The sequence below is a fragment of the Hyla sarda genome, chromosome 1 (genome assembly GCF_029499605.1).
Source record: "Hyla sarda isolate aHylSar1 chromosome 1, aHylSar1.hap1, whole genome shotgun sequence".
Taxonomy (NCBI): Eukaryota; Metazoa; Chordata; class Amphibia; order Anura; family Hylidae; genus Hyla; species Hyla sarda.
Genome location: NC_079189.1, coordinates 266,313,280 through 266,330,455, shown reverse-complemented (window position 1 = coordinate 266,330,455; position 17,176 = coordinate 266,313,280). Strand labels below are relative to the sequence as shown.

Below are 17,176 nucleotides of genomic sequence, written 5' to 3'. Positions count from 1 at the left end.
TACACACTCTTACCCCACAAGGCTTGAACAAGATGGTAGAATGTAATTTTTTACATGGTCAGCTTCTTTTGTGATTATATATTGTTATTATTTACATTTTAAATATCTCATTTACATTGTACACATTTTTGTGTGTGTATATATATATATATATATATATATATATATATATATATATATATTTTTTTTTTTTTTTTTTTCCCCTTCCTTTTACTACGGTACTGGAATGTTCCCCATTTTCCGGTTCACCAATATGAATATAATATAATATATATATGTGTGTATATATATATATATATATATATATATATATATATATAGATAGATAGATATATACAGTAGTTAGGAGTAGCCGTATTAGTCCAGTGATGCAAAAAGCAAAATCATCGGTAGTTGCAGTATCTTGTAATACCTTTTTTATTGGACTAACAAGATTTTGTAGAGACAAGCTTTCGGGATTCCTCCCTTTATCAAGTCATAAGCATTTCTGAGCTCACAAGGGAAAAACACACGTTCTCTCTCACAAAATATGCAGGGGTTTGTGAGACAGAACGTGTTTTCCCCTTGTGAGCTCAGAAATGCTTATGACTTGATAAAGGGAGGAATCCCGAAAGTTTGTCTCTACAAAATCTTGTTAGTCCAATAAAAAAGTAAGAAGCAAGTGTGCATCAGCTCACCCTCTGCAAATAGCGCATGGACTGGCGCGGACTTCGCCTAGGCAGATATAGGAAAAAGAGAATGTCCAGCGCTCGACTCGGGAACAATGTTTTATTTAAGGTCCACGGGAGAACATACAGGAACACGAAGATGTGTGACGCGTTTCGGCCTGTGTCACCAAGCCTTAGTCATACATTAAAATATCCCAGAGGATTCACTTATGTAGGGGGCGGCCAGGTAAGAGCACACCTGAATCCGGTTGCCCAACATTAGCCACACCTCCACACAATCACAGTTCAACAGATAATATGGACGTATTAAACGGGATGACTCGTGAGGAACGTATAGCCAAGCTATTTAATGCCACTGATGTGGAGGCTCAGGACACGCTGGATTTGAAAATTGCTATGAAAGCCCTGGATGAGGCTCTGATGAAAGAAACGAGAATTTGGTGGGACATTTCAACACTTAAAAAGTATGTGGCTCAAAATATGGTCCCCAGAGGCCTCCGAATTAGGAAGTTTCCAACAACCATCTTCTCTGACGAATTTAAATCAGATTGGAACAGCCTACTGGCCAATATGTCTCTTCGATTTGTCCGTCTAATTGTGGAACATGAGGAAAAGGCGTTGCAGGAAGTTAACAACAAGATTAAAGATCTCAGAGCAACCCTCTCACAATTTGAACAGGACAGCACATAAAGAGCAGGATGCAAAAATGAGAGAGAACATCAATAAACTGGAGATCTCTATTACAGATATGAAACAGAGAAAATTTATTCGAGATCTCGAGGACTATCGGACCGATACGGTCTTTTCGTGGCCCACCAGAGAGGGCCAGGTACACACACCCAAGTCCATTCATTAAAAAACGCAGAAAGAACTTCAGGAAGAAAACACCCACATACAAGAAAGACCTACGTGTTAACTTCTCTTCCCTGGATTCCATTGATGCGGATTCCAGAGATTCAGATGTACAGCCAGATCCAACCCTTCCGAAGGCCATGTGTTCACCGCTCCAGACGCCGAAGAAAACCAAACCACAAAGCAAGCAGTCAAAAAACGACACGCGGGACGGAAACACCATCCCTGCAAGAAGGTTTACCAGGACCAGCAATCCGAAAAGGTAATGACTGTACCTATTTTCAATTTATCGGAAGCTCTTGTCGGAAGCTCAGCTTTCCGTGCTTGCCCGTGGACTGTCCTTTGCGCCAACTAATAAGATGGACTATTTCAGGACAATGCTAGATGTAAACCGATTTGTTCGTAACATTACCATACGTAAGCATTTTTTAAATGTTAGTAATGAGAATTGCATTGAACCTGAAAATGTGTCTGAAAATGTTAATGTTAATATAAATGTTATGCAGCAAACTGAATCATCTGAATTTTCTGATATTGAACTTGGACATGCCAGGTTCGGTTTTGCAGGACTCTGTGTGGTAGCACACCTGCAGGAGTTATGTGACCAGGGTCCCAGTATAGATCTACCTGAGTTTGCCATATCTAACCAATCTTTCTATCCTATTATCTCCCGCTCCTCTGTACTTGACATTTTTCAGGAGGCATCTTACCATCAAAGGAGGAATCTTACCATCAAAGAAAAAAAACGCACCAAAGGAGTTAAATGAGATGCAACATGTAGTGTTCAGGCAGGCTGACAAGGGTGGGGCCGTGGTAGTCCTGGACAAGGGCCTGTATTGTAAAGCCAATATGGAGATGTTGGAGGACACATTTACCTACAGGCCCTTGCCCAGTGACCCCACGGACATCTTTAGGTCCCGTTTGTCTTCCATTGTGCAACATGGATTAGAGATAGGGATTTTTAGCCAAAAGGTGGCTAAACATCTGATTATTGGAAATCCAGTTATTCCTATATTCCACTCTCTTCCGAAAGTGCACAAGGAAGTCTTTCCCCCACCACTCAGGCCCATAGTTGCGGGAATATCTTCGTTAAACGACGCTTATGTGCCTGGATGGATTCCCTCCTGCAACCCCTCATTCCACACATACCAGGCCAAATTAAAGATACTAAACACCTTCTGGGAATGTTAGAGCAGGTTACTTGGAAGGAGTCAAATTGTTGGGTAACTACGGATGTAACATCCCTTTATTCCGTCATTCCCCACAATCTTGCACTCCAAGCGTTATCATGGTTTTTGAGGGTTTATTCCCGCTACTCTGCAGAACTAAGTGAATTTATTTTAACGGCGGTAGAGTATCTACTGAGCCATAATTATTTTATGTTCAATGGTTCCTTCTTTCTGCAGATAACGGGGGCGTCAATGGGGGCGAAATTCTCCCCCTCTCTCACAAACATTTATGTGTGTTGGTGGGAGAGGGAGATTCTTTTCGCCCCCATTAACCCGCACAGCGAACATCTGCGGTGATATGGCCGTTACATCGATGACCTCCTTTTTATTTGGGGGTCCGATGTAGCGGCTATACAGGGGTTCGGAGAATTCCTGAATTTGAACGATCTGAACCTCACCTTCACTGTATGCGACAAATTGCAGGAGGTCGATTTTCTTGACCTGCATCTGCGGGGTGACATGGAGAGTGGCCGGATCATCTCTACTACTTTTAGGGAAAAAACTGCTGTGAATTCGATCCTTCATGCTACATCTTGCCACCCCTCGCATGTAGTTGAGAACCTCCCTGTAGGAGAAATGATCCGAGCCTGACGCAATTGCACCCTGGAGGATGACTTCTCCAGGGAGGCGGTTGCCGTTGGCAACCGCCTGCGACAACGGGGATATCCGGATTGGATTATCTCCAGGGCGGTAAACATCGCTAAGGGCAAGAAACTAGAAGACCTAGTGCGGCCAAAAGAGGTGAGCCGCAATAAAGAGGAAGGTAATATGCCTATTGTTTTCTCAACACAATATAGCACGGATTTTGGAGCAGTTAAGAAAATAATCAATAGGTATATACCCATCTTGCACACTGATCCCAATTTTAGGGAAGCTCTAGGACCGGGCTATATGTGTGTTTTGAGAAGGGCCCCCACCCTGGGCCAAATGCTGTCGCCAAGCCTTTTTACAGAACAACCAATGACAAAACCTACCTGGCTAAACTATGTGGGATCCTATAAGTGCGGAGCCACGAGGTGTATATGCTGTGGGTACATGCATAATTCTAAAACTTCTACATCATCCAGCAATAGCAGTACCCACGGCATAAAGCAGTATATCAACTGCAACACCTCTGGAGTCATTTACCTATTTACATGCCGCGATTGCAACATGCAATATGTAGGGTGTACTACTAACCCACTTAAAGTTAGAATGAGGAAACATCTTTCGGATGTTAACCATTTCCAATCGCGCCATGTATCTATGGTATCTAAACATGTAGCAGAAAGAAATGGTGGGGATCCATTATGCATGTCATTACAGGGTATAGAAAGGGTCCGGTTGTCTTCCAGAGGGGGTAATCTAAAACAAAAAATCCTGGACCGTGAGGTCTTTTGGATTTTAAAGTTAAATACAAGAGCCCCCTCGGGTCTGAACAGACGCCTGGATACGATACTACATTATTAGTCTGTCCCTGTGGTTTGTTATCTTCTAACGTTAATACACCTCTCTGGCTTTCTATTTATCCTCCAGTATTTCATAAAGTTCCTTTCTCCTGCTTCACCCATAAGGAAGACGTAACTTCCCCGTATATTAAAAATAAAAATGCATATCCTATATAATATACCCCCAATGGGTCATTACTATCACCGTTTTCAGCAGTATGAGATTGAACGTACCGTGTATATAAATTTTATAAGAAACTACCTTCCTTTTTAAATTTTTCTAAGATAAAATGTATACATTATGTGTTTTACATTATGTCTGAACACATGCATAAGGTTTTAAATAGTTGTCTTATATATCTGTTGCACTGTGATTGTGTGGGGGTGTGGCTAATGTTGGACAACCGGATTCAGGTGTGCTCTTACCTGGCCGCCCCCTACATAAGTGAATCCTCTGATGTTTTTAATGTATGACTAAGGCTTGGTGACAGGCAGAAACGCGTCACACATCTTCGTGTTCCTGTATGTTCTCCCGTGGACCTTAAATAAAACATTGTCCCCGAGTCGAGCGCTGGACATTCTCTTTTTCCTATATCCAATAAAAAAGGTATTACAAGATACTGCAACTACAGATGATTTTGCTTTTTGCAATATATTATATATATTATGTACAATTATAGTTATGGCAAGATACTATTGCTCTCTATCCATCTGGACGTAATACCTAAAATTTTCTAGTCATGCCTTCGGCAGTATTGCATTTATGCACCCTATGACATGGCTGTTGGCTCGATTATTATTATTATTATTATTATTAATAATATTACTATTATCATATTTTACAGTCCTTTATTTGAGGTATTAACATGTTTTTAAGTATTTACCAGACTATGCACTTTCCCTTCTCTTTCAGTACTGTATCTAACCCCCCATTACTGTTTTATTATTATTTATTATCTATTTTATGTTTTCTGTGTACACACTAACCTACTAATGGTATTACAATTATTAATAACAGGGAAAATCTTTTTATATAAATTCCCTGTGCTCATATGCACATATCAATTTCCTAAGTACACATGTATTCTAATGTGTATTCTAATAGGGACTAAGTACTGTCCCCCTTATGCTCTGCCCATATAGGGCATCCATCCACCTGCATTATCCTTAGACATCAAATCCTTGTATGCCCCTCATATGATATTGGTTATGTGCAATACTCCAGACCTTTCTCTCTATCCCTTATCTACCAATCTGAACCTCTTCGCACTATTTTCATTGTGCGTCTGGGTCTGCTTATGCCCGCACAGTACATTCCCTACTGCTACTCATGTCCCCACTCTTCTTTACTTAAACTAATCTGCTATGATTCCTCTGCTGTATCCCTGCGGCGCGCTTTAGGTACCTCGTTCAGCGCGGCACACGGTCTAGCATATCTGACCGCAAGTCTCGGCGCTCCTGAGTTTATGTTTACATCGCCGCACACGAGCACCAGCCTGACTTTCCGCCCCTTCAGCTATGATTGGCTGATAGCCGATCACATGGGTACTTACCCTAGCAACGTGTCCCTGACACCGGCTCCAGCGCTGCCAGCATCATCTGGCAGGATGTTGACATCTGCAGATCGGATGTCAGGGACCGCTCTGCTGCTGCACATCGCTACCTGTTGCAAATTATATCTTTAAGTTCAGCACATAATAAATGCACTTTTATACACTTGCCACTCTACTATAACCATATGCAGATGTTTTGTGTTTTAATACTATATCTGTACCTGTTTACTGTGAATGTTACCTATGATGTTGGGCTTTGGCTCCGCCCCCTTTTAATTTTGTCGCCAATTGTCTGTCAATTTATACCCTTTGTACCTAATGTCCATAGACTGATCTGGGGAAGGGGGTGGCTCCCCCGAAAAGCATCATCCTTGTACTATTTATTGTTTTATCTACTTAAATAAGTCCCCACAGTGTTTTATGATATTCCTGGCTTGGATCCACTTCTAACTTGAACCAACAGCACCTTAAAAAGGGTCCTTTTTTCTACTCCACGTATCTATATACATATGCTGGGCTGAACTATGAATGAAAAGATGAGTGAAATGCTTTGCATTCATAGCGCAGCCCGGCATATGTATACAGATGGCAGCCTGCAACATGCGCTGCGGTGGGTTACTTGCACCGCCGGGGGGTGGTGGATTTGGTATACATTTATTAATGCACCGGCGGGGGGTATACATTTATTAATACGCTGTGGGGGATATATATTTAATGCACCGGCGGGGGATATATATTTATACACGTGCTGGCGGGGGTCATATCTTTATTAATGCGCTGTGGGGGGGCTAGATATATATAGACTATATGTCTCCCCCCCTCCCCCCTGCAGCGCTATATATCTTGCCCCAGCACTTTTAATATACATATGGCCCCCCTGCTACTCACAATTTTCATTTTAAATCTTCTGCTGGGAGCCCTGATTGGCTCCTCTGTACCGGCCATTCAGGGCTCCCCGCGGGGGATTTAAAAATGAAAGTTAAAACACATCATACATGGCAGGGTAGCGGAGCATGCTGCCCGCTTCCCTGCTTAATATCTTCAGATCGCATTGGGTCTCAGAAGTTAAACCAGTTGCAATCAATCCCTCAGCCATTGTACTACAACCCCCATCATGGAACAGACTCTGTTCCATGATGGGGGTAGTAGTACAAACACTAATGTAGCTTCCCCAGATGTCTGCAGACTCCCGCAGCCAGGGAATTACTACTCCCATCATGGAAAAAAAGTCTGCTCCCCCCCCGACATGGCATACCATTTTGGAAACTACACCCCTCATAGAACATAACAAGGGGTCCAGTGAGCCTTAACAACCCACAGGTGTTTTACGACCTTTTGTTAAAGTTGGATGTGTAAATGAAAAAAATATATATTTTTTTTCACTAAAATGCAGTTTTCCCCCCAAATTTTACATTTTTACAAGGGGTAATAGGAGAAAATGACCCCCAAACTTTGTAGCACCATTTCTTCTGAGTATGGAAATACCCCATGTGTGGACATCAAGTACTCTGCTGGCACACTACAATGCTCAGAAGAGGAGGATTGCCATTGAGCTTTTGAAAAGTGAATTTGTTTGGAATGGAAGCCAGGGGCCATGTGCGTTTACAAAGCCCCCCGTGGTGCCAGAACAGTGGAATTACAAAAAATTTCATTTTTAATTTTCACGGACCACTGTTCCAAAAATCTGTCAAACGCCAGTGGGGTCTAAATACTCACTGCACCCCTTATTACATTACATGAGGGGTGGAGTTTCCAAAATGGGGTCACATGGGGGGGGGTCCATTGTTCTGGGGGCTTTGTAAACACACATGGCCTTCAATTCCGGACATATTTTCTCTTCAAAAACCCAATGGCGCTCCTTCTCTTCTGAGCATTGTAGTTCGCCCGCAGAACACTTTACATACACATATGGGGTGCGTTCTTACTCAGAAGAAATGGGGTTACAAATTTTGGGGGGCTTTTTTCCTATTTTCTTTTGTGAAAATGAACAATTTAGGGCAACACCAGCATTTTAGTGAAATTATTAAATTTTTTTTCTTCATTTTCCCATCCAACTTTAACGAAAATTTGTCAAACACCTGTGGGGTGTTAAGGCTCACTATACCCCTTGTTACATTCCGTAGTGGGTGTAGTTTCCAAAATGGGGTCACATGTGGGTATTTATTTTTTTGTGTTTATGTCAGAACCGCTGTAAAATCAGCCACCCCTGTGCAAATCACCAAGTTAGGCCTCAAATGTACATGGTGCGCTCTCACTCCTGAGCCTTGTTGAGCACCCGCAGAGCATTTCGGGTTATTTCCGTTTTGCAACAGCTGGAGGCTCCGTTTTGGAAACACGTTTTTCATTTTTATTGGGGGGGGGGGGAGACAGTGTAAGGGGGTGTATATGTAGTGTTTTACCCTTTATTATGTGTTAGTGTAGTGTAGTGTTCTTAGGGTACATTTACACTGGCGGGTTTACAGTGAGTTTCCCGCTAGGGGTATGCGTTGTGGCGGAAAATTTTCCGCAGCTCAAACTTCAAGCAGGAAACTCCCTGTAAACTCGCCTGTGTGAATGTACCCTGTAGATTCACATGGGGGGGGGGGGGGGGGGGGGGGGGTGCGGCGGGGGGGGGGGGGGGGGGGGGGGGGGGGGGGGGGGGGGGGTGGGGGGGGGGGGGTGGAGGGGGGGGGGGGGGGGGGGTGGGGGGTGGTTGGAAAAACTTCAATTAGGTTCTGTTACCTAACTCAGTATTTCCAACCAGTGTGCCTCACTCTGTTGCAAAACTACAACTCCCGGCATGTACTGATCGCCAAAGGCCATTGTTAGAGGCCAAGCCCGACCCGCTTATAGAACGGGAACGGACTCAGGGCGTACAGGTACGCCCTTGGCCTTTAAGGGGTTAAAAGGACATTTCAAGATGGCTCTACCATGCTGGATGAAGTACTTAGGAAGAAATCCCAGCTGGTGAGACAAGATTTAAGGTCATGCCTACATAACCCTCCTACATTATTCACTTATGCTAAGGACTGCCTTTACATGAAGATTTCTTGTTTTAGGTACTGTCTGCCATGATGTCAAGAAGATTACAATAAATATATAGAAACAAAGAACTCACTCTCTCCATGGTCAGACCGGGTAATAATTTAGCGTTCCGGTTACATTTAACAACTACTGATCCCAGAAAGCCTTCACAAATCCTATAGAATTCTAAAATGAGCTGGGAAAAGCATTAATCAGTGGACTGACCTCAAACAGTGACCTCTTAGTGCTGTGTCCAGTAGGTGCACTACAAATCCGAGCCAGAAGTGACCTAGCCCATAAAAGCCATTACATTACAAGCCGGGCCCAAATGGCATCTGTCCCAGGACTGGTGCTTAGCAAATGAGGTACCAATATGTGAAAGGGGTCAAAATGGAATCCTGGGAACTAAAGGCCTGTAAGTTTCACATTCGTTGTGGATAAGATGTATGATGTGTGTATGTTTAAGTGTGTGTGCGTATGTATATATGGATGTATGATGAGTGTATCAATGTAGGTATGAAGTGTGTATATGTATTAGGGATGTAAGAAAAAATCGATTCGCACGATTATCGCGATTTTTCACTTGCCGATATTGAATCAATTCAAAATATTTTTGAAATCGATTCTTTTAGTGATGTGGAATTTTTATCTCCTGACGCCCGGAACAGCATGTCCCGGACATCAGGAGATACAAGTTCCACATTTTGTCAGCCGGATCTGACGTGGCAATGCTCTGGGTGTATGGAGCGGGCTCCGACTCGTGCCCGCTCCATACTCTGCGGCCCCCGGCTGATTTCAGTAGCCGGGGGCCGCTGATGCATCACCGCCGCTAATATCAATCATGCGGCGCTCTGCAGTCTGTATGGAGCAGGCTCCCGACTCGTGCCCGCTCCATACTCCGCAGCTCCCGGCTGTTCTCAGTAACCGGGGGCCACCGCTAATAGACAGCATTCGGCGATCGCCGCGGCTGGCTATTAACCCTTTAGATCGCCGCTGCCAAAGCTGACAGCGGCGTCTAAAGGGATCTGTGAATGCTCCCTGGTGGGCTAGTGGGGTGGATCGACCCCCCCCCGTAGCGCGATCGTGGGCGGGCGATCCACTGTGGAGGTAGCCGGAGGGCTTACCTCTGCTTCCCTGCTCTCTGTGGCTCTGTCATTGATAGAGCCTGGCTGGACCAGGCTCTATCAATGGATCGCAGATCATTGGAGTTCAACTCTATTCATCTGTCTGAGGAATCTAATGATTCCTAAAAGACTAATAAAGTGTATAAAAAAATTAAATAAAAATAAAGTTTTAATAAAAGTGTAAAAGACATTGTTTTTTAGACAGAATCGGGATATATCGCGATGTATCGTCACCTAGACGGTATCGCGATATATCGAATCGCGATTGGAATCGTATCGCCAAATTCTTGGCGATTCACACCCCTAATATGTATCATAGATTTGTGTATGATAGATGTGTATGTATGACAGATGTGTGTATGTATGTGAGATGTGACAGTAAAAGGATGTCTGGGCATGCTGGGATTTGAAGTTTTGCAAAAGCTGTAGGCTCACACCTGAAGTTAACACTGCTGCAAAAATAGAGTTATCCAGACACTGTTCCTCCAACTATTCCAAAAATACAAAGTTAAATTCCAACCATGCGTCCCTAAATGTAACAGATCTACGCCATAAAGAATACAGAAAAAATATACAAGAGTATGATAATCCAAAAATATTGAAAATTTTATTAAATATATGTGCTGAAAATGACATACACTTAAAACATTTAAAAAATTCTACAAAGTAGATGGAGTAATAGCAAAATAATGCTGGTGGAACCGACTGACAAGTGGAGACTACACATCTCGCATACATCACCAAGTCGCAGATATCATTACCACAATGGAGAGGAATGAATGTGCAAGCCTCCACCAGTCAATGTTTCGCTCCAAGGCTTCATCAGGGGCGTTGGGTGGTGAAGGCTTGCAAGTTCATTCCTCCCCATTGTGGTAATGATGTCTGCGACTTGATGATGCATACTTATCTACATTCTTAGCCTTTTGGACCCTGTGGCCTACATGTCTTATGCACTTTGCCATTTTAGTTTTTATCTATGTACTGTAACCATTATGGTCCTGTAATCAATATGGTTCCTACCTACTATGTTTACATGTTTGATTAGGCTGTATGCTAGGTGGGTAGTCTCCACTTGTCAGTCGGTTCCACCAGCATTATTTTGCTATTCCTCCATCTACTTTGTAGACTTTTTTTTATGTTTTTAAGTGTATGTAATTTTGAGCATATATGTTTAATAACATTTTCAATATTTTGGGATCATCATACACTTGTGTTTTTGCAAAAACCATAGAAACAAGTTGCAGCATTACAGGACCGGCAAAGGAGGATACACATGATGACATAGAAACATATATAAAATGCATGCATAAAAAATAAAAATAAATTATAAACACTGTACTTTTATCACTAAACCTTTGCACTAATTTATGAAGATGCATGTTATACACTTACTATATTGTGTCTGGTGGTAGAGTAAAGGCAATTTCCAATAATCATATTGGTATGTGTGTGTGTTTGTGTGTAAAGCATAAAATCGAAGAGGAAAGTGTTACAGAGCTAGGCTGCCAAACTCCAGAGTGGAGTGAGTCAGCAGAGTGAGGGAGGGGGAGGAGTTATCACAGTGCAGGTAAGAGAAGGACACACACCTTTAGGGAAGATGGAAAAGACATTGAGTAACTGTAATATGCTATATTTTTTTGTTAAATATCGGTAATAAAGACATAAAAATTATATGTACATGATCAGGATTAGCTATTGAGTAACATAACAGTTTCGTTTTTTGTGGGATCTGATAGGTACACTTCAAAGGGGTACTCCGCTGCTAGACATCTTATCCCCTATTGAAAGGATGGGGGATAGAATGTCTGATTGCTGGGGTCCCTCCGCTAAGAACCCCCGCAATCTCTCCTGCAGCACCCGTCATCCGCTGCATGGAGAGAACCTAGCTCCATGCCTTATGACGGGCAATACAGAGGCCAGAGTATCGTGATGTCACAGCCTGCCCCTCATGACATCACAGCCTGCCCCCTCAATGCAAATCTATGGGAGGGGGCGTGGCGGCCATCTAGCCCACTCCCATAGACTTGTATTGAGAGGGTGGGCCGTGACATCATGAGGGACGGGGCCGTGATGTCACAATACTCCGGCCCCTGTTACCCCGTCATCAGGCACGGAGCGAAGTTTACTCCGTGCAGCAGTTAACAGGGGGGTTCCGCAGGAGAGAGCGTGGGGTTCCCAACAGCGGGACCCCTACGATCAGACATCTTAGCCCCTATCCTTTGAATAGGGGATAACATGTCAAAGGGCGGCGTAACCCTTTAAAGTGTACCTATCAGAGCCCACAAAAAAAAACAAAAAAAAACTGATATATTAATACCTAATCGTGATCATGTACCTATAATTTATATGTCTCTATTATCGATATTTAACACAAAAATTGCATATTACAGCTACTCGATGTCTTTTCCATCTTCGCAAAGGGAGAGGGTGTGTCCTTCTGATTTTCTGTGTTTCCTTTCTTTAATGTCTGATTGAAAATTTTCTATGTGTTTTTGTAACCTTTCTTCCAAATTAGAGAATTCAGGATTACTTTTGAAAGCTTGTATCTCTTCAATCTGACTCTCCAAATGGGCACCAACAACGATGAAGGCCTTTTTATCGTATGTTAATAAATAATCAAGCATACGTAGTGAATTCTCGGTCAGGAGTTGTTGCCACCCTTGTATGAACTCCTTATCCTCCTGATGTGAATTGGGCAAGATGTTAATTCGTAGACCCCTGTATAATATCTTCTGTTGGAGATAGGTCTCTAGGCTCGCTATCTCTACAGCAATGAAACGTATGGATGTAGCTGTGCAGGAATAAAACAAATGGTGCTGTAGGACCAGTGGTGGTAAGTATGTTATGGGCAAAAAGCAAAAAACAACACACAGTGTGCTTCTTTAAGAAATATAGTACAACAGAAAAAAGGAAAGGAAACAAAGATAAACATACCTTTTCCATTTCCTTAAAGTCTTCATCTAGCTTAGTCCCTTCTGCTCCTCCAACTTTTTCACTTACAAGCTAAAACAAAATGATAAAAGATTTCTTTAAAAAGAGCACGCGTTTGAAAGGTTTAAAATTTAGATGGGCACTATCAAATCAAACTTTTTGTATGTTGTTACTGATGAAAATGTAAAAATTTAAGACCTTCTGTAATATGGTGTTTTAACATTTTTTAAATATTTAGTAAAGTAAAACAGCTCCTGAAAATCCCACCACTAGGGGTCCCCATACTTACTGGGCTACTAATCAGTCCTGAAGCATCAGGCTTGTCCATAAGTCATGACTGATGGACAAGGTTGCATGAGCAGGCACACCAATCACCTCCAACCACCACAAGGGATGGACACGCCCCCTTCTCTTGAGATGAACACTTTGAGCTGATAAAATGCAGTATCTTTATAATAAACATTGGTGATAGAGGCATAAAAATTACATGGTCAGGTGTAGGTACTGAGTAACAATTATTTTTTGCGGGATCTGACAGGTATGCTTTAAGCTCTTATTACATTTTATTTTACTCATAATTTTTTGTTTTTAATCCAGTAGGGATGCTGGGAGGCCAGAAAACTCTTCTTGTACAGTGGCGAATATCTCTGCAATACAGTATCTAATATGTGTACGAGAGAACAACGTCAGATATACTGCCTGAAGAAATTGGAGGCATATGGCCAAGAAGTATGTGCACAGAGACTGTTTATTCAGTGCTTTTCAGACTAAGCTATTACAACATGCAGCATTGATATAAAACAAAATCAAAGAAAAGCAATTCAATTAATCGTGTGTTTTCATCATTCAACACAATAAGGTAGATAATAATTCAGCAGTCATTAGTTCCACAGCAGTTGTAGGTCAAACAATAATAAACTGAAACAAGTAGGGCTGCGACTATTGATTATTTTCATAATGTATAAGTAGTCAGATTATTATTTCGATTAATTGACTAATCTGATAAAAAATAACCATAGTTGAGAAGAAAATAATTTGTGAATTAGATTAGGAAGGGAGTTAATGAGGGGAGGGGATCATACTGAAGGTCTTCTGTGAGTTTTAGATAAGTGATGCATTGTGTGTTTAGAGAGAGTTTGTGGTAGAGCCCTGCGCGGGACTGTTTTTTCAATCCTGCTCCCAATGATTTTTTTGAACAATCTCTCCCGCTACATCAGGGTGTTTGCTCGACTCCCACCCGCATCGACAACATGTGTGTCCATTACTGTCCTCTCTCACTAACATAGGAATGTACAGACCCTAGGGTGCAATGATCTGCAGTCTGCACATACCCCCCCCCATGTGTATAGCAGTGTGCCCGTGTACATTCCTATACAGGTGGGGGTATGTGCAGAGCATTGCACCCTATTCTGTAGTACAGACTAGGGTGAAATGCTCTGCACATATCACCCATGTGTATAGCAGTGTAGTGTACACTCCTATACAGGTGGGGGTATGTGCTGACTGCAGAGCATTGCTTGCCAGTGTCTGTAGAAGACACTAGGGTGCAATGTTCTGTAGAGCACTTACCCCCATGGTAATGGAAGTGCAGACAAAGGGCTCTGGCTGGGAGGATCACCGACGGATAGTCAGTGCACTTACCTCCCCCGCAGCACAGCACACTGTGTGAATTTTAAGTGGGGAACATCGGTGGCAGTGTGTGTGCGTGCGTGTGCCCATTGTCCGAGCACGCTCTGACCTACTGGGCTCGGTGGCAAAAGATGATGGATCGTCTTCAGAATCGTCTAAGATGGAGTACAGACGATCCTCCAAGGCAGACTCAGTGCGGGCTACACAAAATGGGGGTGCGGCAGGGGAGGATACAGGACTGGAAAGAGAAGCAGCCCAACTGGGAGTCACCGAGTCGGACTTATACTGAGGCTGCTGCGTTGGCGAAGGATTTTGTGGGATTTGAGGGATGTGGAGGCATAGTGCCTGACTGCCCAACAGCAGCTTCCTGACTTCCCGCACGTTTTGGGTTGGGTCCCGTGGGATCCCAATCCAAATTCAGGCCCCCTAGTTTGTGGCTAGATGCTGTGCTTTGCTGAGGCTGAGAAGAGCAGCTTTTTATTATAGTTAAATATGTATTATAATAATTATTTTAACCCGGACAATAGACAAATGTAAGGGTGCGTTCACACGGCCGTTTGCCCCCGTTCCGTTTAAAAAAAAAAAACGGATTTAAAAAAACGGATTTAAAAAAACGGATAGAAACAGCTAATCAAGCGGGTATCCGTTTGGAAGCATTTGTAACCGTTTTTAATCCGTTTTTTTAATGAAAAAATCAGTCACCTACAGACTCCTGCAGCCAGGACTAGTACTACTCCCATCATGGAACAGACTAGTTTCCATGTTGGGAGTAGTAGTTCCTGGCTTCAGGAGTCTGCCGGCAGCTGGGGAGACTACATTAGTGCTTGTACTACTACCCCCATCATGGATCAGACTCTGTTCCATGATGGGGGTTGTAGTACAGGGGCTGAGGGATTGATCGCACCGGGTCTCCCTTCTGACACCTGATGCGATCAGAAGTTATTAAGCAGGGGAGCGAGCGGCATGGTCCACAAACCTGCGATGTACACAATGTATTTTACTTTCATTTCTAAATTCCTGCGGGGAGCGGGGAGCTCTGAATGGCAATGCCAATCATGGCTGCAGGGATTTTTAAAATGGACAATGTATATTAAAAGCGCTGTGGGGGGCAAGATATACAGCGCTATATATCTAGCCCCCAGCACATTTATAAAGATATAACCCCCGGCAGCACAAAAATATATACCCCGCAGTATATATGTGTGTGTGACCCCCGCCAGCGCATTTATAATGCAACCCCCGCCTGCGCCTTTATAATTATATACTCCCGCCAGTGCAATTATCAATATATACCCCCCGCCTGCGCCTTTATAATTATATACCCCCCGCCAGCGCAATTATCAATATATATATCTGGCCCCCACAGCACTTCTCTATAATATGCCCCTGCAGCGCGATGTATGAATAGTATTTTACTGGCAGAGCATCGCACCAGCCGCTGCCAGCGCGATGCTGCTGATAGAATACTATTCATACATCGCGCTGCAGGGGCATATTATATAGAAGTGCAGTGGGGGCCAGATATATAGTATTATCTGCCCCCACAGTACTTCTATTTAATATGCCCCTGCAGGCTGCAGCGCAATGTATGAATAGTATTCCATCAGCAGCATCGCGCTGGTGCGCTGCTCTGCCAGTAAAATACTATTCATACATCGAGCTGCAGTAATGACATATGCACCAACCCGGGGGGGTGGGGGGGAGGGTTGGGGCTCACATAAATGCGCTGGCGGGGGGGGGTATATAATTATTAAGGTGCAGGCGGGGGGGGGGGGGTCACAAATGCGCCGGCGGGGGGTATATTTCGATAATTGCGCTGGCGTGGGGTATATAATTATAAAGGCGCAGGCGGGGGTTACATTATAAATGCGCTGGCGGGGGTCACACACACACATATACATATATACACACACACACACATATATATATGTATATATATATATACATGATTAAAGTCCATTCAGATAGAAAAAACGCCAAGGATGCAGCACTCCAAAAAATATGAAGTGGTTTATTTTCTCATCTTCAGTGAAGCAACGTTTCTGCTCCTATGGAGCCATTTTCAAGCTTGAAAATGGCTCCATAGGAGCAGAAATGTTGCTTCACTGAAGATGAGAAAATAAACCACTTCATATTTTTTGGAGTGCTGCATCCTTGGCGTTTTTTTCTATATTATTTTTATATATATATATATATATATGTATATACACGCACACACACACTGCGGGGTATATATTTTTGTGCTGGCGGGGGTTATATCTTTATAAATGTGCTGGGGGGCTAGATATATAGCGCTATATATCTTGCCCCCCACAGCACTTTTAACCCTTTAAGGACCGGGCATTTTTCATTTTTTTGCTCTTTCGTTTTTTTCCTCCTTACCTTTATAAAATCATATGGCTGTATTATGGCTTATTTTTTGCACCACTAATTCTACTTTACAATGATATCAGTCATTTTAACCAAAAATCTACGGCGAAACGGGAAAAAAAATCAATGTGCGACAAAATTGAAAAAATACAGCCATTTTGCAACTTTTGGGGGCTTCCGTTTCTACGTAGTACATTATTCGGTAAAAATGACACCTTTATTCTCTAGGTCTATACGGTTAAAATGATACCCTACTTACATAGTCACATAGTTAGTACGGTCGAAAAAAGACATATGTCCATCAAGTTCAACCAGGGAATTAAGGGGTAGGGGTGTGGCGAGATATTGGGGAAGGGATGGGATTTTATATTTCTTCATAAGCATTAATCT

General features: G+C 42.9%; 1 protein-coding gene across 3 annotated transcripts in view; it reads right to left on the bottom strand.

Moving 5' to 3' along the window:
* Nucleotides 1-17,176, bottom strand: part of SH3GL1 (SH3 domain containing GRB2 like 1, endophilin A2) — a 165,039-nt gene that overhangs the window by 115,021 nt on the left and 32,842 nt on the right. The window contains exon 2 of one of the 3 annotated variants that reach the window (XM_056571871.1): nucleotides 12,791-12,859. The exons of 1 other annotated variant lie outside the window; for it this stretch is intronic. In XM_056571871.1, coding sequence (XP_056427846.1) covers nucleotides 12,791-12,859 — 69 coding nt within the window. Of the gene's footprint in view, nucleotides 1-5,581; nucleotides 5,649-12,790; nucleotides 12,860-17,176 lie in introns of those variants that run through there. One more of the 3 variants, XM_056571889.1, reaches the window with a different exon arrangement.